This window comes from Rhineura floridana, chromosome 14, assembly GCF_030035675.1.
Source record: "Rhineura floridana isolate rRhiFlo1 chromosome 14, rRhiFlo1.hap2, whole genome shotgun sequence".
Lineage (NCBI taxonomy): Eukaryota > Metazoa > Chordata > Lepidosauria > Squamata > Rhineuridae > Rhineura > Rhineura floridana.
The window spans coordinates 39,952,266-39,974,358 of NC_084493.1; the positions used below are offsets into that span (position 1 = coordinate 39,952,266).

General features: G+C 45.4%; 1 protein-coding gene across 1 annotated transcript in view; it reads left to right on the top strand.

Moving 5' to 3' along the window:
* WDR72 (WD repeat domain 72) overlaps positions 1-22,093 on the top strand; it is a 118,255-nt gene that overhangs the window by 94,191 nt on the left and 1,971 nt on the right. The window contains exon 15 of the mRNA XM_061594949.1: positions 17,827-18,198. Within this exon, the coding sequence (XP_061450933.1) occupies positions 17,827-18,198 (372 nt within the window). The remainder of the gene's footprint in view (positions 1-17,826; positions 18,199-22,093) is intronic.

Below are 22,093 nucleotides of genomic sequence, written 5' to 3' on the forward strand. Positions count from 1 at the left end.
ACTGCCTATGGGCGTCATTTTGTTTCCTGCTGCTGTCGAACAAACTTCCGGTCACTCTAGCCTTCCTTTCCCCCACTTTCCCCCCAGCAAGTTCCCTCCCTCAGTCCTTTAAACCAGCTATGCGCTCTGTTTTCTCGCTATTTTACTTTACGAGCTGGGCGGGGGCAGAAAGGGAAGAGAAGGGGCCCTGTGCTGCCCCTGTGCCTCTCTCTGTGGGGGGGACGAGCTGCTTTGCACTGCGCCAGTTTGTGGGGAAGAGACCAGGCGGGTATTTAGGGCCGGTGCTTGGGGCACGGGCGGGCGAGCAGCCCCTCCTCCCATTCCCTTCCCTTCGAGGTGGTGGCTGTGGGCAGCACTGGTGGGGAGCAGTCCTGCTGGCCAGAGAGCAGGACTTGCCACGGGAAGTGCCAGGGTGGCCCTGCTTGGTTTTCTGGAGGGGAAGGAGGTGGGGTCGACCCAATCCCCCCATCTAACACTTTCCGGCTGGGATGCAGCCGTCTCATTCACAAAGAGGTTGTGCATGCACACACACACAAACAAAAATATACACACTGCACACTATAAACATTTAATTCCTTCACAAAAAAGGGCTTTGTCTAGAGGAAATGAAACTGACAACAGAAAAAAGTAATTTGGTGTCAGTTGCACCCCCCCACTGTCTCCTGGCTTAGTGTGAAATTGACAGAAACCCTTCCCCTTCTCAATGAGCGATGTTCCGGAGGGAGTTAACATTTAAATTGGGGGCGGGGCCACAAGGAAGCAGCAATACTAATAAACGTGAACGTCTGTGAACAACACAGCAAATTGGAAGGTAGGGAGGATGGATGTGTGTGAACCGTGGAACTCTATCGTGAAGGGAAAAGCTTCAAATTCAATATGGATTTTAGCTCCCATGTGAACCTGGCCTTGGTTAGAATGATGTCAAGGATTACTGATCCTCTAGTTCCTTCTTCCACTTTCTGAAGGATAAAGTTATCTCCAACACAAGGACATCAGACTTCTGCTGGATCCTCTTCAGGTCCTGTCTGGACCTCCACGGGACTCCATGAAATCACTTTGGGCTTTGTGACCAGCAGGCATTGGGGGCTGCTGCTCTATAAATGTGGCACATGCTGTGGTGGGGATCAGTCCCCTTGGTAGGCAAGCGGTTCCATCCTTGGGGCCAATGCAGGGCATAGAGTGACTATACAAAATGCTCCTTGTTTGAAAGCATGAGGATGAGCAGCATGGAGGCCTGCAGGCTAGAAAATCCAGTAACTGCCTACATGCTGTAAACCATGCTGGCACGGATTTTCTCTGTTTGTGGAGAGTTTTAATCCACATGGGTCTGCCATGCTGCCCTGTGAATCCACTGGGGGACTCTGGCTGTCAGGAAGTTCCACAACTGTCATTTTCCCCCAAAGGGCAATGAGCTTTAAAACAAAACAAAACCTTTCTCTCCATGGGCATGAACATTTTCGAAAAGGAGAAAGCCATACTGAAATTAAAAGAACCTGCTTTTATATGGAATTTGACGATTAGTGAAATTAACTCACATTTAAGTTGAAGATAATGGAGTGTAGCTATGTGTTTTGAAAGGCAGATGAAAGCTCATTTCCTAGGCTGCCTCTTTATGCTCTGCCATTGCCATGTTAAATGCCCTGGCCTTTGAGTGCTTTGTGGTAGGACTGGAATCAGTTTCTTCCTACCTTGAAATGTTCATATATTAATATGGGTGATTTGTAGACTGCCATTCATTTTTATTTATAAAACTATTTCTTTTCTACCATATCTTAAAATATCAGGGTGGTGTACAACGATAAAATATAAAACACCATTAGAAATAATACAAATAATAGCTAAAGTGGCTGTCATGAGATACAGGTATTTAAGGTAGCCTGTAAATCTCTTCCTGAAAGGAGGAGCTTCTGTATTCTAAGAATCCAGGCCAAATTTTGTGATTTTAGTTTTTAAAAAATCAAACTACAAAATGAATTTTCTGCTAGCTTCTGTAATCAAGAATAAGCAGCTTGCTAGCTGCTACTTTGCAATCCAAAATGTTTGCTGATTTCACGATGCAATATTTTATGCTCATAAACTGGCTGCAAGGTGGGAGTGCAATTCCATTTATCTTGATATTCTTTAGCTTTATAGAGCCTGTCAAAGTGTCCATCTGTTCAGCTGAGATTGCTTCCCTTAGTGAGTGGTCAGGGGGAGTGAGCTGGGGAAGGTCGAAGGGTCGTCTCGACCTCGTGTTTCTTCCCAGAGCAATTGGAGCAGAGGGACTGAGGCACAGTTACAAGGCACAGCTTGCCAAGCAGTCCCCACTTTAATTGGTAATACTGGCAGAAATGCACAGCAAAGCCATTGCTAGAAGAAAACAAAAGGCGTCCAATATAGTAATTTACTCCCAGTCACTGGGTTTCGTGCACCTGGTGGTTTCACTCCTGCCGTGGCCGGAGAAAGCACACAGATGCTCTTGCACTTAGCGCAGAATGGGGGTCCTGCTGCTGAAAGAGAGGCATGGTGCTCTCCAGATTGCTCTGCTGCAATTTTGATAATACTTTCGCTATTGTTGGCTCGGCTGTCCAGGCCCTCCAGTTGCAATTTCAAGCTTGCTTGCTGGCCCACAATTTCTGCTGCCAGTGTGGTGTCAGCACCTGGCATGGTGGGCAAATGCTGGGGCCCATGAGCTCAGGGGGCCATTGGAGAGGATGCTGTTATCCTCCCCCATGTTTTTGAAAAATGCTCTGATAAGAAGCACCAAGTGAAACAGCTGCAGCTCCCAGAATGCCTCTGCCTTTGCCCCCCCCATTGTGGAGTAATAAAGAGGCCAGGGGCTACTGCAGCTCCATTGTGCAGCGTATCTGTGCCAAGTGCCCCGGCTGCCCATTCCTGCTGCTCCTGCCGGTTCTCGGGAGCCGAAAGGGGAGGGGCAGTCGGCATGTGAGAGGCCATCGTGGGAGCTGCTGCTGGTGCTCAGCAGAGAAATGCCGAGTGAGGCAGCTGTAGCAGCCCCTGCTATCTACGTTCCTGGGGGAGCACCAGGGTGGTGCTGAGGGAGCGCAGGAGGCAGATTGCCCAGCCCCCCCAAACCTGGCATCAGCTCTTCAGACTGTTGTCCACTAGGCACAGTTCAAGGAGCCAGCTCTGGGTTTTTCCTTTCCAGTGCCAGCAGCCAAGGTTTCAATGAATAGCTAATGGTTGAAGTGACATGTCTTGCTGATCCTTTTGCATTGTCCATTTATTCCCACTCTCAATAAATTCCATTACTGAACTGTTCAAATGTTACTGCTCTCTGCTTCTTGTTCCGTAGCTAGTTACTGATGCACAAGAGGACCTCTCCCCTTGTTCCATGACTTTGGTGGAGTCTTTGGTGAAGGAGTTTATCAAAAGCTTTTTGAAAGTCTAAATATACAATATGAACTAGATCACCTCTACCTATGTGCTTTTTGATACTCTCACAGAGCTCTAATAGGTTAGTAAGATGGGACTTACCCTTGAAGAAGCCATGCTGGTTCTGCTGCAAGACTCGTTCTTCTATATGCTTGGTGATGCTATTTTTAATAATGCTTTCCACCATGTTGTCCCAGAAGTAATATTAAGCTAACCAGCCTGTGATTTTTCAGATCCCTTCTCTATCTCTTTTAAAAATAATGAAAAAGATTTGTCCTATTTGATGTGAAGGCAGATGTAAAGATCTCATCCAGATTCTTTGCAACCTCCTCCTTTTGCACACCTTTGACTCTCTTGTTGTCCAAAGGCCCAACCATCTAGGAACATGGGTACATAGGAAACTGCCTTATACTGAGTCAGACGGTTGGTCCATCTAGCTCAGTTTTGTCTACACTGACTGGTAGCAGCTCTCCAGGTTTCAGGCAAGATTGTCTCCCAGCCCTACCTGGAGATGCCTCTGGAGATTGAATCTGGGACCTCTGGGACCAGCCTCCTGCTACTAATGTATTTATAGATTTTTGTTGGTGGTGGCAGTCTTTATTTTTTTTTTAGCAATGTGCGCGTTGAATTCTTATTTGTATCCCTGCTTGCATTTCTGCTTGCATTTCTTTTGTATGCGTTTTCCCTTATTTCCTCCATTTTGTAAAGGAAGTCTTGCCTCTAATAATTTCCTTGACTCTGCTCGTTAACCACACTGGCATCCTCTTGGCCCTGGGTACCTTTTTTTGCTCTGTAGAATGCGTTCTTCTAGCTGAGTTTCTAATATTCTGGTTTTGAACAACCTCCAAGACTATCATGACTTTGCCTTTCAGCTTCTTTTTTACCAATCTCCTCATTTTGGGGAAGTTTCTTCTTTTGAAGTCAAATATGATTGTGTTGGATGTTCTTGGCAGTTGAGCATTTTCACGGATATTAATTTAATAGCATTATGGTCACTGTTTCCAGTCAGTTCAACAAAACTTGCACCAGGTCCTGGGCACCACTTAAGATTAAGTCTAGGGTTGGGATGGAATCTTCTCCTTTTTTACGTTTCATTTTTAAGTGTGGCCTCTTAGTGGTAGTTAATGATCCAATTCCTTTTTCCTCTGATATCTTCATTTTTCTGATCTCTGATTTTTTTTCTTTGCAAAGAATTATTGATATTATAATAGCTATTTATTCATGAGTCTCCACTGGTATTGATCTTTATTCTGAACTCTGTAATTATTGCCTGTTCACATTCCTTTTCAAGTGCATTGCAGGGCAGATTAAGGCAGATGATCAAGTCAGTGTCTTCCCCCTGCTACTTACAACCAACACCTCATTCCTCCCTGCTGCTTTCTGTCTGTCAGTTCCAATCAACCCTTCACTGACATCAGTGAACAGGAATACACATTTGAAGACCTCACACAGAAAATAAGTCAATAAAAGCATCACTCACACTATCGATGATTTCAAAGTGAATGTAAAAAAAAAATCAGAAGAATGAATTGGAAACCAGGCACAGAGAGTTTACTTCAAAAATCTCTCCACAAAGATAGAGAATAATCAGAAATAATAATTAATCTGATGGCAAATCTGATAATTGTGGAAATAGACCCCATCCCTAGTCCAGGGTCACCACTTCTCTTGTCAGTTCCCTGAACAACTCTTCCCAGATACAGTCATTTAGGATATTTAGAAATTTTACTTTTTGGTTTGGACTGGAACATGCATGTACCCAGTCAATGTGAGGGTAATTGAAAACACCCATCAGTACAGCCCTTCCTCTTTTGGATGCCTTCCTGATTGATTGATTCATTCTCTGTCTCAATATCTCCCTGGGTGCTTGGTCAAGGAGATGAGAGCAACCGGCCCCTTTTAGGTTTTCTAGATTGTTAGACTCTATGTCATCTTTGACATATACAGCAGGCTACACGAGATACATTGGCATAACAAAGGTGAGAGGTTCAATACAGAGCATGAACATAACAAAGCACTTTCTAAACTCATTCATTGGTGATCACTCGTGGCCGAGTAAGATTGTCTTCCAAGATAAGGTCTTTAATGGTGGGTCCGTAAGTGACTGTGGAGGCCAATTCTGGATCCACACAGCCTCCCACAGTGAGGACATAGGTGTCCAGATGGAAGATGGTTATGATGAGGGTTTGCTTGACGTGCCTTCCACTGAGCTCATTTGTCCCTTTCACCCTATACTCGTGCTTCTTCAAAGTCCATAGCACCTTTGATAATGGCCGACCTCCAATTGGGACGCTCATGGGCCAAGGCTTCCCAGTTCTCGATGCTTATGTTACATTTTTTTTAGATTAGCTTTGAGAACATTTTTAAACCTCTTTTGCTGTCCACCGATATTCTGTTTTCCATCCTTAAGTTGGGAGTAAGCAGCTGCTTTGGAAGACGGTGATCAGGCATTCGAACAACATGGCCAGTCCAGCGAAGTTGATGTTGGAGGATCACTGGAGGCCAAGCTTTTCATATGCTTCTGCAAAGACATTTAGGATAGTTTGAAGATCTTCCTCTGAATATGCGGAGACTACATTATCATCGGCATATTGAAGTTCTATGACAGAGGATGTAATTACCTTACCTTTTGCTTTCAGCCTACTGAGATTAAAAAGCTATCCATCTGTTCGATATGTGATTTCCACGTCAGTGGGAAGTTTCCCCTCAACAAGGTGTAGAATCATGGCGATGAAAATAGCAAATAAGGTCGGAGCAATGACACATCCCTGTTTGACACCTGATCCCACATTGAATGGATCACTTTGGGAGCCATTTTTATCCAAAATTGTCGCCATCATGTTGTCATGGAGGAGTCGCAAAATAGCCACAAATTTATCAGGGCATCCAATTTTCAGAAGGATGGTCCAGAGAGCAGTTCGATTTACAGTATCAAAGGCCTTCATCAGATCAATAAATGCCATATACAGAGGTTGGTTTTGGTCCCTGCATTTTTCTTGAAGGTCTCGTGCAGTGAAGATCATGTCCACTGTCCCCCTGGAAGGACAGAAACCATTTTGGGATTCAGGGAGGATGTCTTCTGAGATAGGTAGGAGGTGATTTGTGAGGATCCTTACAAGGATTTTACCTGCGGTAGCAAGAAGAGAGATGCCTCGGTAGTTCCCACAATCTGTTCTATCACCCTTCTTGAAAAGAGTGGTAATTATGGCATCCCTACAGTCTTCTGGGATCTCCTCCCTCATCCAGATTTTTTTGATGAGCTTATGAAGTTGTGTAAGTTCAGGCCCACCTTCTTTAAAGACTTCAGCAGGAATCCCATCAGGTCCACTAGCTTTGTTATTCTTCATTTGATTAATGGCTTTATGACTTCATCCAAATTAGGGGATACTGCAAGCTCATCTCTAATTTGTTGTTGTGGGATTTGCGAGAAGACCTCATCAGCCACAATAGAGTTGTGATTAAGGAGGTCGTGGTAATGCTCTTTCCAACGCAGTGCAATAGACTCTTTGTCCATTAGTAGTTTGGTACCATCTATTGAACGTAAGGGATTTGTACCATAATTTGTTGGTCCGTAGATGGCCTTTGTGGCATTAAAAAAGCCCCGTGCATTATGAGCATCTGCAAAATGCTGGATTTCTTGAGCTTTCTTTATCCACCAGGAGTTCTTTAGGTCTTCTTTGGACCTCAGCCTTTGCACTGGCATAGATTTTTTTCTTAGCAGCACAGTTAATGTCTTTTTGCCATATCTGGAAGGCTTTCCCTTTCTTATCAATGATATGTTCAATCTCACTATCATTCTCATCAAACCAGTCCTGATGTTTCTTAGTTTGGTATCCAATAGTTTGTTCACATGCTGCAATAATGGAAGTCTTCAGTTTAATCCTGTGTTCCTCAACGTTTTCAGGGAGTTCCATAGGTAGATGTTTCTTCCGAGTGTTGTTTGAAAGCAAGCTCGCTTAATAGGATCTTGAAGGGCGTGGATGTTCATTTTACGCCTTGGTTTTCTTCCTTGGAGCCTACGTTGAGGAACAATATTAATGGCCATAGTGGATCGAATTAATCGGTGATCTGTCCAGCAGTCATCGGCACTCATCATGGCCCTGGTGAGGAGTGAATCACGATGATCTCTGGCACGGACAATTATGTAATCCAGGAGATGCCAGTGCTTCGACCGAGGGTGCTTCCATGGTGTTTTAAATTTATCTTTCTGGTGAAAGAGTGTGTTTGTGATAACAAGATTATGCTCTGCACATTAAGTCAGAAGTAGAATTCCATTCAGGTTGCTATTGCCAACTCCTTCTTTCCCAATGGTTTCTGGCCATAAGTCAAAATCACGCCCAACTCTTGCATTGAAATCGCCCAGGAGAATAATTTTATCCTCCTTAGGTATCTCTGATAAGATGGTATAAAATTATAAAATTATACCCAGCTGGGTATAAAATTATTCCTTGATGTCTTCATCAGCATCTAATGTTGGTGCATAAGCCCTTAGAATAGTTGCCTGCTGGTTGTTGGCGAGTTTTAATTGGAGAGTTGAGAGTCATTCATTAATGCCAATAGGAACTTCTAACAAGAGATTCACAAGATTATTTTTAATAGCAAAGCCTACTCCATGTATTCATTGTTGTTCAGGCAGGCCTTTCCAGAAGAAGGTATAACCTCCTTTTTCTTCCTTCAATTGTTCCTCTCCTGCTCTTTGAGTTTCTTGGAGTGCTGCTATGTCAATCATAAAACGTCTCAACTCCCTCGCGATGATGGCAGTCCTGCGTTCAGGACGTTTACTATCTGTATTGTCCAGCAATGTTCATATATTCGACGCTCCAAAGTTCATTTGTCTTTTGTGACCACTAAGTGGTGTCCCCACTGGACGCGGTGATCCAATCAGGGAGAGAGATGAGGCAGACTATGTTTAGGGCATCTTTTCTAGCCCCCTCCCCATTCGGGGTGAGCAGAGTGGATCCTGAATAGGACTGCTCAGTCGTGGATACAGCTGCCGAACTACTCAACTGCCTCGGTCCTTGAGCCAGGACGACTGAGTCTGTATCCACCGCCCATGTGCCGGTCCATGACTAGGGGCTTCCGGATTTCACAGTCCTGCCCCCGTTGTCATTCGCTGATCACCATGGGACTTTTGGTTTGGTTTGGTTGGAAGACGCCTGTGCGTGAATTTGTTTTATGTGGGGAGATCGGTGCACGACGATCAACACACAATCTTGACAGAAAAAGGCTTTGATCCAATGGCATGGATACCATGACGATTGAAAGTCCTTTATCTGCTGCAGCCTTCATCCACCTTCACAGCCGTTGTAACATACACATTGTTATCCTCCGCCTGTTCTGCCATTGAGGACTTTCTTGGATCGTTCTTTGTCTGGTTCCTCTCCCTTGACCTTACTGCCATGGGTGACCCTGCTGGGAGTACATGACTCCCGATGGCATTGCTCATGCTTCATTGGAACACGCAAGCCCACTCACCACTACAAGGTGACGATCCAGCAAGGGGTTTCTAAGCTAAGATCCTATACTCACAGTAGAATAGCCTGGTTCCCAAACGGCTTTTCTTTTCTGTAAAACCTCAGGTGAGTCGAGTAGATGGAAATAGGGAACAACAACCGAAGGAATATCCTTCATTTTTATGGAGTTTCTCAGTCCACAGGGAGGGGGGAGCCAAATAGCCATATTCCGCCCCTGCTGTGATCCACTCTTTTGAAGCCTTGAAGATAAGGGGGCTAGACAGCCTCACCCAGGGGTCCTGATCTACAACACCCTATCTTCTTGACTTTTGATCTCAGGAAGCCGATAAGGGATAACAGCTAAGGTTCAGTTGCATCTTCTTGCAAGGTTGCAAATTGTCTGTCTGACACTGAGCTGCGGATCTCCCCCAGTAGGGTGTCCTAGGGAAACCCAGGCTCCCAGAATTCTCTCTGATTGACCCATTTCAGCTTGACCAAAGTTAGCTATTCTTGACAGAGCCCATCCCTTTTTTACAGGCCGGGCTTGTCCTGAAATGTTCCCCACTGCCTAAAAAATCCAAATCCCTTCTCTTAACACCACTGTCTCGTCCACACATTGAGACTACAAACCTCTGCCTGTCTAGCTGGCCCCGTGTGTGGAACAGGAGCATTTCAGAGAAAGCTGCCTTGAAGGATCTGGCTTTCAACCCCCTCCCCAGTAGTCTAAATTTCACTTCTGTGACTGTATGACGATATTATTCCATGTCGTTGGTGCACTGACTCCTCTCCAGCATATCTGCCAGGTTTACTAGATGAAGTTTGACATCCTGAACCTTCGTGCCAGGCAGGCAATTCACCCTACAACCTGCACATCACAAACCCAGCAGTCTACGTCCCTAATGATCACCCACTGCAAGGATCCCCCTGCCCACCAGAGGGGCATCCTTCGCATGAGAAGAGAACTGCTCATCCCACCCACCCCCAGGCATGTTTCCTCCCAAGCGACAGTTTCCCTCTTCCTAAGAGTGGCCCCTGCTTCCCCAAGACTGCCCACTCCTCGGACCTCCGCAGACGTGTGCCTGTTACTGAACTGTCTCGTTTTACCTTGTGGGTGGGGGACTGAAGAAGGGAATGTTCCCCCAGATCAGAAAGGAGCAGGCAGGGAGCATGTTGCCAGGGAGGACGCATGGCATGGAGAAGGCCCCAGGTGCCGATTCTGGCACTTCAGACAGTAGAGATGGGAAAGGCCACAAAGAGCTGCTGCAGTGTCGGCCTCCCTGAGCTAGAAGGGGGTCTGACTCAAAAGAGAACAGCTTCCTGTGTCCTTTCTACATGATGTGCTGGCTCTGAGCATGCAAGGAGATGATGTTTTTAGTTATTTTGCTTAAGAAAGGATTAAGATATTCAGGTTCCCACATGTACTCCGAAGTGTTACATAGTCCATTGTGAGAGAAACCTGCTTTTGTGTCTCTTGGACTGAGCAGCTTTTGTTTCCATTTAACCCTGCACAAATCTTTGTTGCCACCTTCAAGACAGGCTCCCCTGGACACGTCTACAGTTGTTCTGTGTCTCCCCCCCCACACACACACTTTCAAGGAAGAGCTAAACAGCCCCAGGAATATTTTCAAATAATGTTGTCATTTGGAAATTCAGTTAAAGCCCATCTGATAGAATTGATGCATCAGATGGCGAAAGCAAAAGTCAAATATTACTTTGGATGTACAACAGACTTTTCTTACCTATTGCCCTCCAGATGTTTTGGACTACAACTTCCATCATCCCTGGCCATTGGCCATTCTGATTGGGGCTGAGAATGTGTGACTATTCACAGCATGTATGCACCTCGAATATTCAGTCTAGTTGGGAATCTTTCAGGTGGATAGGAACATTCAAGCAGCATTTGGAAGATCTTAACAAGGCAGTATCTGTGAAATGTGTCAGATTGGTACACAATAAGACCCCTCATGCATGATTTGATCATGGATGAAGGTGCCAATTTGGTGTGCAGTACTGAGACCTGCGTGGATGAGCTGGGAGGAGTTGATCTGACCCAGCTTTGCCCACCTGGATACTCGCTGCAACACCAGCACAGGCTACAGGGACGGGGGGGGGGAGTTGCTGTGGTCTACAGAACTTCCATCTCTGTCACCAAGAAACCACTCTGCCTTGGAGCTGGCTGTGAGGGCCTGCACCTGGTGTTGGGCCAAGGAGACAGGAAACTAGGGTTGCTGCTGGTGTACCGTCCACCCTGCTGCCCGGCAGATTCTCTGACTGAGGTGGCAGAGGCCATCTTGGCTGTGGTATTGGAGGAGAATGATAGTCCTGTGTGATTTCAATGTCCATACTGCGGCTGCCTCTAGTGTTTCCGGCTCGGGACTTCATGACCTCCATGATGACCATGGGGCTGTCTCAAGTTGTTACCAGCCAACACATAGGGCAGGACACACACTTGACATGTTTTTTGCTCCAGATGGAGGAAGGGGTGGTCTGGAGATGGGTGGTGGTGGATGTCACCCAATTGTCATGGTCAGACCACTTCCTGGTGAAGTTCAGACTTATGGCTCTGATCCTTCCCTGCAGGGGTGGTGGACAGATTAAGATAGTCTGCCCCTGGGGACTAATGGAATCCATATGATTCCTGAATGCCCTGGGGGAGTTCCCAGTAGATAGAGCACTTGACCCTGTTGAAGCCCTTGTCACGCTGTAGAACAGCGAGGCTCATTGGACTCTTGACATGGTTGCCCCGAGCACCCTCTCTGGCATTGTGGAGCCCAGTTTGCACCTTGGTACACCAGTGAGCTAAGGGCAATGAAACAGGCTGGATGACGGCTAGAGTGCAAGTGGCAAAAACGTGCTGTGAGGCTGATTGGGCACGAGTAAAACATCATAACCATGCCTACTGTGTGGTGGTGAGGGAGGTGAAGAAGGCCCACTTCTCTGCCTCCATTGCAATCTCAAGTAGTCGTCCAGTGGAGCTTTTCCGTATTGTCAGGGTCTGTTGACATCAACTCCAGGAAATGGAGTCTTAGACCCTTCGGAGGCCCACTGTGAATTGTTTGCAAGGCATTTTGAGGGTAAAGTTGCTTGCCTCCATAGCAGTCTTGATGCCCCATCCACATCTACTGTAGTTCCCATTGAGGTGTTCAGTGCAACATCTGCTGCAACTTCTTGGGAATGGTTTCTGTTGATGCGGCCTGATGACATACACAAGGTGCTTGCCATGATGTGGCCAGCAACATGTCCTCTCGACCCTTGCCCTTCTTGGCTTATTAAAGCTTGCTGAGGGGGTTTGACCGAGTGGATCCAGGGTGTGATCAGTGCATCATTGTGGGAGGGAGTGGTTCCAGCCACCCTGAAAGAGGCAGTGATCTGACTGCTCCTGAAAAATTCCACCCTGGATCCCATTGTTCTGCAACAATTACCGACCGGTTGCAAATACCCCCTTTTTAGGGAAGGTGATTGAGAGGGTTGTGGCACAGCAATTGCCCATATTCTTTGATGAAACAGATTATCTTGACCCATTCCAGTCTGGGTTCAGGCCTGGTTATGGGACTGAATTGGCCTTGGTCGCCTTGATGGATGACCTTTATCGGGAGAAGGACAGGGGGAGTGCAACCCTGTTATTCTTACTTGATCTCTCAGCGGCTTTTGATACCATTAACCATGGTATCTTTCTGGGCCAACTTGGTGAGATGGGTATTGGAGGCAATGTTTTACAGTGGTTCCAATCCTATCACCAGGGTCATTTTCAGAGATTGGGTGATTGCATTTCGGCCCCCTGGCAGTTGTGCTTTGGGGTGCCTCAGAGTACCATCTTGTCCCCCATGCTGTTTAACATCTATATGAAGCCCTTGGGAGTAGTCATCAGGAGATTTGGGGCAAGGTGTCAGCAGTACTCTGACAATAGCCAGCTCTATTTCTCTGTAACAACTGAATCGGGAGAGGCTGTGTGAACCCTGGACTGGTGCCTAGACTCGGTGGTGAGCTGGATGAGAGCCAATAAACTGACTCTGAATCCTAGCAAGATGGAGGCACTGTGGGTTGGTGGTTCCCGAGTTCAGATAATTGGTCAGTTGCCTGGTTTGGATGGGGTCGTACTCCCTCTGAAAGAGCAGGTCCATAGTCTGGGGGTGCTCCTGAATCCATCTTTGTTGCTAGAGGCCCATGTGACCTCAGTGGCTAGCAGTGCCTTTTACCAGCTTCGGCTGGTAAGACAGCTGCAGCCGTTTCTGGACCGGGATAGCCTGACCACTGTTGACGATTCACTGGTAACCTCCAGGCTGGATTACTGTAATGAGCTCAATGTGGGCCTGCCCTTGAGGTTGGTCTGGAAGTTGCAGCTGGTGCAAATTGCAGCTGGTGCAAATTGCAGCTGCGAGGCTGCTCCCTGGGGCAGGGTATTGCCAACATGTCACCCCACTGCTGAAAGAATTGCACTGGCTGCCCATTTGCTACCGGGCAAAGTTCAAGGTTCTGCTTTTGGTGTACAAAGCCTTATACAGTTTGGGACCAGGATACCTGAAAGACCATCTTACCCCTTTTATACCCAGTCGATCACTGTGCTCTGCAGGTGAGGGCCTCCTGCAGATACCATCTTATCAGGAGGTCCGTTCCACACAACATAGGAAATGGACCTTTAGAGTAGTGGCACCTACTCTTTGGAAGTCCCTCCCCTTAAATATTAGACAGGCAGTATCTCTGTTATCTTTTTGCCGCCTACTGAAGACCTTCCTCTTTCAACAAGCCTTTTGAGACCTTATCCCAGTCTGCATCTGGGTTGGAATTGCTTTTTAATATGCTTTTAACCTTTTTTTAAAGATGTCTTCAAAGCTTTTAAAAATGTTTTTAAAGTTATTTTGTTTTAATGTATTTTAAAGTTTTTATGATGTTTTAAAGTGTTTTTATTGCTTTGTTTGCTGCCCTGGGCTTCTGCTGGAGGATGGGTGGGATATAAATCAAATAATAAATACATAAATAAATAAATGTGTACGAGAGAGGTGTGTTTGATCATAGTTCTGCAGAATGTGAAAGGACTTTGCCTCAGGTTTACTCCTGAATTGAAATGAGCTGGTGAGCATGTGGGGGGCTCTCCTGTCTGGATTCCACCCATGTGAGAAGACAATCAAGGAGAGGTGTGCTTTTCATCCTCTGGAGCTTTTCTCCCCTGTGATGCCTGTGGAGCAAGATCAGAACAAGGGGTTTGAAGGCTGCACCATGCAACTTCAGTTCATCTGCCAAGGGCTCTTCAGTGACCACCCCAAAATATTTGTCTAGACTCCAGATAAACCTTGCAGCTTTTGACTTCTGTTTCATACCCAAATTTCTTATCAAGAGTCAGTAGTGTCTCATCTGCAGACTTAAGAGAAAGAGGTGTAAAGGCATGCAGATTTCATTGTCTTCCACAGATATAAATTCACTAATAGGCAATTTTTTTCTGCTTTTTAATCTGGGAGGTACGAAATGGGATCCTGTGCATGTTTGCTGAGAATGGATTATTTGCATGCTTATTGAGATCAGTGGGATTTACTCTCCTGCCATCGTGCTTAGGATAAGTGAAACTGAGCATGGGAGAGAGGAGGAGGAGGGAGGGAGGGCTGGAGTGGGCTGGGGAGAAGGAAGAGGGGAGGGGGGGAGGGGAAGGAGTGGTGGGGAAGGAGACCGGGCAAAGGTGAAGAGAGGGGGAGGGGAGGGGAAAGGCAGGTCTGATCATTTGCATGCTTATTGAGGGGAATAGGAGTCTCCTGTCAGCACCCTTCACAAACTACGCTTCCCAGGATTCTTTGGGGGAAGCCATGACTGTCTAAAGTAAAATTAAGGTCTGCCATGGGTGTGGCCCCCTGATTCAGCAAGCCTAGCAGCTGTGAATCTGGCTTTTAGAACACTGATGGTTGGTTCTTATTGAGCATGCTAGATGCTATAATAGACTTCAATGTTAAATTTCTTAAATTAATTAAAAATCAGCCATGCATTTTTTTTAACTTTTACACTGCAGAAGACGGTCAGAGTATGGGGCAAGGTCAGCAATAGGATGACAGGTACTTAATTAATTTTGACAAATTATGAGACCACTGACAGGAAAAAATCCAACAGGAGTCTGGATTTTTTCTCTCCTGTTTTACCCTTTGAACTCTGGATTCTCTTTGAGTGTTTTGTGTATTGCCATGAAAACTTAGAGGGTTGTTAAGCAAGCGTTTCTGAGTTCAGGACTATAAGTTTTGTAAGGTTTTGTTTTGAAATGAGCTTATGGGAAGCAGCAGAATGGCATGGGGGTATTTTCGACTTATTGTGGAATGCGAAAAATCCATGCTGGCTATAGTATACAGCCACTCACATGGCTTTTTAATAACTATGCCAGTGGCAGTGCCGGTGGGAATCCAGGCCTTTATTTAGAAAGCACCAGGAGGGTGGTGACCTCTCCCTCTAATGCAAGATCTGTCATAGGATTCCATTTCTTGGTTCCCTTGTGGAAGGTGAAAGCTTCGGTTGCTGCTCTTGTCTTTCTTTTTAACATTAATCCTACCATAGGATGCTTTGGAATAGGACGCTGGAGTGCCTGAAGAACTCAAATGCTCTGCTTCCTAATGGTTGTGGGCATTCTAAGCAGGGCCAGCCCCAAACACGTTGGAGCCCTTGGGCAAAAGCCTGCCCCAGGCCCCAGTGCTCCCCTTCCGCAGCACGCATGCATGCCATCAGTCAAGATGGCGGCAGAGGCTTCAGCCCCTTAGGAAAACCTCAGCCGCCATCTTTCTTAAGGGCACCGCTGCGTGCGCAACCGCAGAACAAGGTAAGTTAAGCAAGGGAATGGTGGAGCCCCAAAGCTCTCGCCGTGCGATCCGCGGCAACGATCCTGCCACAAATCGTGGAAGGGAGCAGAGGGGCCCCTCAGGGGCTCCTGTAGCCTCAGGGGCCCTTGGGCCAGTGCCCCACCTGGCTGCCCCTTGGAACCAGCCCTGATTCTAAGTGGGCAAGGCAGGGTTTCTAAAAGCAGGTGAATCCCAGCGATAAAGAGACTTTAGAGATGAAATGTTTGCTGATAAAATAGCATTTCCATTGGAGGTTCCATAAAATCTTTGTGTGGTGGGCCTAGCTTAAGCCCATTAAGGTGAATAGCATGCATTGATGTATCTGGGCATGAGGGGAAGGGAAGAGTGACCTTTTCCTTGCAAACGGGGCTCTCCTTCTCCCTCTCCTGAGTTTTGCCTGAGACTCTTTCCCCTCAGAGTGGAGGAATGTGCAGTAAGTACTAGAAGAAACAAATAAGTGTTGGCTCTTGTTGAATTGTATGTCGTATTTCTACAATGAGGAACTAAAGCAGAAGGAACAAAAACAGTGAAATACACGTTTTCTCTCATTTTAGCTGATGTGGATTTTTCCTCCCAAATTGTCTTCACCTCTCAACTAAAATGTGAGGATTGTATTTTTATTTCCTGCCAGTCTTTAGTCTGCCCATTTTTAAAAGGAGCTTCCGGAACATTTTAATGTAGCTGTGTAAGCCATTGTGAGCTGTGCTCATCTTCAGGAAAGGCCATTTTCTCCATGGGATGTAGCAGCCATTTGTGTTGCTTCAGGTGGATGTGATCTGCTGAGCGTTTCACAAACATGAAATCAATTTTATTTATAGCCTCCTGTTCAGCAGGTTTCCAGGGCATCATAACATACGTTAATATTAAAATAAAACAGCACAATATAAATCTTTCTCTCTCTCTCTCTCCTCTCCCCCCTCCCATCTGAAATGCCATGCCTGGTCTTGCTCAGAATGTAGCATGGCCAGCCTAAGCTCAATTGATGAAAAACCTGCAGTAATATGACTGTCATAACTCATGAAACTTGTATGCTTTAGGGTTAGCATGGTGAGAGACCAGGGCCCTCCTGCATTAAACAGCTGTGTGGCCAGCAGAAGGTCAACAGGTTAAGCCTGTTCTACTGTTAATGTAAAATTACAGGAACAGCTTCACCTGTTGGCATTCTGTTTGTTGGACAGCTTATGACTTGTGCGTGGCCCTTTTCGGGCCCTCTGTCCCACCTGTATGATGCATAGCATATGCAAATATTTTGTATTTTTTTGCTTCTTTTTCAAGTTCGGCTGATGACCAGTGTAGTGGACCCAGGAAATCCTGTTGGCGCTCCTGGCTAGGGGAATGTATGGAATGCACTTTGTTTTTATGAACTTTAATGTTCAATATGTCATACGACACAGAGGGAATGCTACCTGCTGATTGTCCTGGATATCTCAGTGGTTCTTTTTGATGCCATTAACTGTGACATTCTTCTGGGCCATCTTGCTGGGATGGGTAATTATATGTGATACCGTTCTTCAGTAGTTTCATTCCTACTGGAAAGGCCAGATCCAGAAGGTGGGGTGGTTTGGTGACTGCTGTTTCATCCCATTGCTTTTGCCCTGTGGGGTACCACAAGGTTCCATCTTTTCTCCCATGCTTTTTAATATGCATATGAAACCACTGGGTGAGGCCATCTGGAGGTTTGGGCTAAGATACACAGCTCTACCGCTCCATTCCTATTGTGATAAACTGCATTGTGATAAACTGATGCCTAGAGATGGATCAGGGGCGGATGGTGGTTCAGAAGCTGAAACATAATGCAGATGAGATGAAGGTACTATTGGTCGATAACAATGGCCATCCAAGTGAGGTCATCCAGTCTGCCCTGGATGGCGTTGCTTTGCTGTCAGCGCTGTCTTGGAAGATTTGGCAAGTGAACTTGTCTGGAACACTTTCTTAAGAAAAATCCATCAGGCTCCCTCTATGTGTATATTTTAGCAAAAACTGAAGACTGAATTTCAATTGAAATTGAATTAGTTCAACAGGCCCTAAAATGTTTGTGTCATTTTTATTGTACCGTCACTAGATTTGTGTTTTGCTTTGTTTTTAATGGTCACATAATGGCTTTCAGAAATTGTTTGTTGCCTTTGTCTTTTTATTGGTTAGATTATATGCTCTGGATATTTTTATTATTATTGTTGGTATTCTTATGATTTCAGTTAACCACCGTCCGCCATGCCCAATGGCCTTTTACCATTTTGTCAGTGAAGACAAAACAAGAGAACATACATTTTCATGTACTCGTCTTTGATTTGGAAAAATTGGTAGAATTGCTGCACTCAGCTCAGCTCAAGGGACTGAAGTCATCCAACTCATTTCATAACTATGACACTCTAATGAGAGCCAAAAGCACAGCTGAAAAAAGGACACTGATGTTAAAAAGAAACAGAACTTCTGGGTCACTCTTTCCATTGAGTGGGCAAGTCAAAATCTCTGGTGAAGAGCAGATAGCTGTGGATAATAATGCAGTTGGATCTTTGGAACAAAGTGGTGGCATCAGAAGACACAAAAAGCCAAAGAGTTCAAAAAAGGTTAGGAGGCAGCCGTCAGGGAGAATCAGTGTGAATGTTGCCACAGATGCCGCAAAACTCCTCTTGTCGTGCCTCTTGCCTTGGGGTGTGGACAGGGCACTGGACGATCTCTGTGTTCAGCATTTAGATGTCATGAGGCTCCTGTATCCAGTCTCAGTTGGACTTATTTCAAAAAACTACCATCTCTCTCTGATGTTGCCAGGATGGGGCAATGCCCGTTCTCCGGCGGTAGAACAGCAGCAAGAGACAATCAACTTATTTTCTAGCAAAGTGCTGGATTTGTGTCATAAGTACATTAGTGTGGCTCAGGAGCAAACAGGAAGGATCAATGCGCACACAAGAAGCACTGGAACCACCGAGAGATCCCTGAATCTGATTTATTTACTGAACAGGATATGTTTAGTTCAAAGGATAATTACCATGCCTTTAGAAAAGACCAGGTAAGAACTTTTCCTTTCTCACATTTCCCTAAATAAAAGTAGGCTATGTTCGATGAAATGAATGGATGGACAGACATTCCTTTGATTTCCTCTCATTTGATATCCATGGAATGGTCCAGTCCAATGCCACAAAGACCTCTTAAGATTCTTTCCTAATTACTCTTAATTAACCCACATTTCCATCCTTTGGTGCATCCACTAATTTCATTTCCATTAAAAGAGAATACTAATTTGCATTATTTATTTATTTATTTATTTTGTTGCGTTTATACCCTGTTTTTTATCCAAGGAGTTCAGAGAGACTTGCATGTGATTCTCCCAGTTGGGCACTGCTAAGTGGCAGATATCCTGTGCTTCAGTTGCTCAACTGCATCATCTGCTTTCAGACCATTTTTTTCTGCGTCATAATCATCATGGCTGAACTGTGTTTTATCATGCTTATTCCAAATATACTCACATCAGATAGGCAGCAATGATCAAGGTCAACCGGATATAGTCTAGGCTTAGTTTTTTGACATCTAGGCCTGAAGACAAAAATGAAGGTAGGTAGATTTAGTGAAACAGATATGAGGCCACTATTGCAACCTGAGCTCTCCATGTCATTCATCTTGAGTGATGGGGGAAGCTGGGCGTTGCAAATGATGGTTGGACTGACATCCAAGTGTCTGCAGTAGTCACCCATCAGGACCTTTGGCATGCCCTAGATTCAGTTTCAGGCATTCTGTCCCAGTCCCCAGGTTTGTGGAAACCATTGATCAGATTCTGAAAAACAAGGAAAGAAGAGCTGGGTACTGTTGATGTCATAGCAGCATCTTACTCTAAATTCTTGCACAGTCTTTGCTGGTAGGAGAGGAGAAAATACAAAAGACGCTGTGAGTAGGCGAAAAGTAGTTCATAATCCATCTTGCTACTGGGAATGAACACCTGAGAATAGTTGCCACCTGGCATGCCATCAGCACCTCCTGGTCAAGCGTATCAAAGACTTTTAGCACAGGACCTAGTAGGAGAGAACTCTTCTGTTACCCTCTAGACATCGCTTAGCACCTCTCCATTATACCTGGGTGGGAACTACCAAAAGTCTTGACATTGGACAGTATACAATAATTCTTGAGCAAATTTTGAGAAATTACAATCTCCCTAACTAGACAAATATAAATATAGATCAAGTTGGGTTACTCCTGATTTTCTATTTGCATTTTTATAAATTGACCTTGGGAATGGACATTTCTCAGAATTCTCATTAATCAGAGGCATTGAAATCAGCACAACATTATTAGTCACAATTTGCAACCCAAGGAAACCTGCAGTCCCTTCGGGCCACAAGGCTCATCTTGTCAAGCCTCAGCAAGGACTTTGAAAGGAACTCCCTAACATATCACGCTCCATCTGCCCTTTTGAAAGCCTTTGTCATCTGCATTTTAATCACTGTTCATCGCAGTTAAATGGTAACATTAAAATGAACTTATTTATTTGTTTTGTAATGTTTCTGCCCAGTCAAAGCATATTTATTTTGCTGGCTGCTCTTTCAGTGTCCAGGGAGGAGGGACAATATGTGCAGTGTTTTTGGCCAAGCCAAATAGAGTACACTAATTAGACAACCAGTGTGGATGATAATTATCCCTCAAGACATCTACACGGCTGTTGGGCCTAGGAGGCTAAGGACAACTAACCTGGAGAAAGAGACACTGTAGTGCTGATTTAGCAAAGGCCAAGTCAAGAAAAAAGATGGCTGTGAGGTAGGAATTTTGTTGCTGATGGCACTGCAGCTGCCATTTGTTGCAAAGGGGCTATTTTATATCGAGGGGTTCCCCCCCCATGACTGGCAGATTATCTTGGTTCTCACAGGCCATTCCCAGATCTGCTTCCTGGGATGTTGGCAACTGAGCCTGGCTAATCATGCAGAATTGTGTGTTTTGTTTTGAATTGTGGGCAAGAGAAAGTCCAGATGGATGATTGCACTTCGGGCAATTTTCTTTCACATCTGGACTTCTGTCAGTTTTGCCATGGTCATGTCGACAATCTGGTTTGCATTTGTCAGATGATTTCTCCTAGGAATTGGCTTTTTAGTGGAAATGATATTCTGTGGAAAGGATTCCTTTTATTTAACAAAGATGTTGATTTGCCAAAGGTGTCCTCGATTGGTACCACTGCACTCCTTACAGCAGATATCATGTCCATTCTTTTTTTCTGGCAACTGAGCTTGCGCACCCGCTTCCCAGGCAAGTGTAGTCTCCTCCCAGCAGCCAAGATAAATCTGCCTCACAATCTGTCCTTCCTCTTCCCATACCTGTAGTGAATCTGGCTACACAAATGCTGATCCCAAGATGGGATAAGAAGGAGGGCAGCTCTTGGTCTTGCTGCATTGGACTCTTGCTGTTTGGGGGGCTGAGGCTGCCCAGAAGCCATACAGATTCACTGTGGATGTCATTTTCAGTGTCTGAGAGCACATTTTGGAAAGGGCCTTTTTGTCATTGGATCCTTGCTGCTTGAAGACAACGAGGCCCCTGCCCCTGCCAGCCAGGGAGGACAAATGCTCTTGGGAAGCCGTAGCGGCTGCAAGCTTCACATTCTTTGGTCGTCTGAAAGGCAGCTACATGCTGAGGGGGATTGTCCTCCTCCTCCTCCTCCTCTGGTTACATATATCATCTGTACGCAGCCCAGCAATGAGTGGCGATACCTTTGCTGGCCTGCTCTGGTCTCATTGACAGTGATAGCCTTTTTCCTTAGTCCACAGAAACTGGGCTCTGCACGCAACAAATGGAGACCTGTGCCCCCTCTTGGGACCACTAGTTCTTTTGAAGATTCTGCTGAATGTAAGTATCAGGAAACAGTGCAGAACTGTTGCAGACATAACCCATATTTGTTTTCTAGGAACCACATTTCAATAAGCTAAAACACTGATTTCATCCTGTGACCTGAGGGAAGGAGACTATCTTTCATTAGGTGCCCTCTAGTGTCGTCTGGACCCTAAACTGCTTGCAATGCTCTGGATACACCAGGTGTCTGTACTTGCATATAAAGCTCAGGTGCATCATCATTCCAGCTATTCACAGCTGTGGGGGGGGGGCAGCCAAGCCATGTGCCCAAAACATTGCTATGAGGCACATCAAATATTTCTTGTCCACTCGTTGGTGAACTTGAAATGTGCTGGATCAATAAATCATTTTCAGTGCTGTTACAAACAGGATGATGACACCACCATCCAAATTTCAACACATGGACAGTTCAAACTTGCATTATCCTAAAGGGGATATCTAAAGGTAGCTCTTTTCCCAGCAAAACTGTTGCATGGGCAAGATCCCCCTAAATAAAGCCTCGTGGTTTAACTTCAGGTTTCCAGTTTTAGATATTTTTCATTTAGATAGATAAATTCAGAAGTAAATGAGGAAAAAGGCAAATTAGGTTAAACCTGATAACCTATTTTCTAGTTAAGCCCAAATTGGAGCAATCTTTAA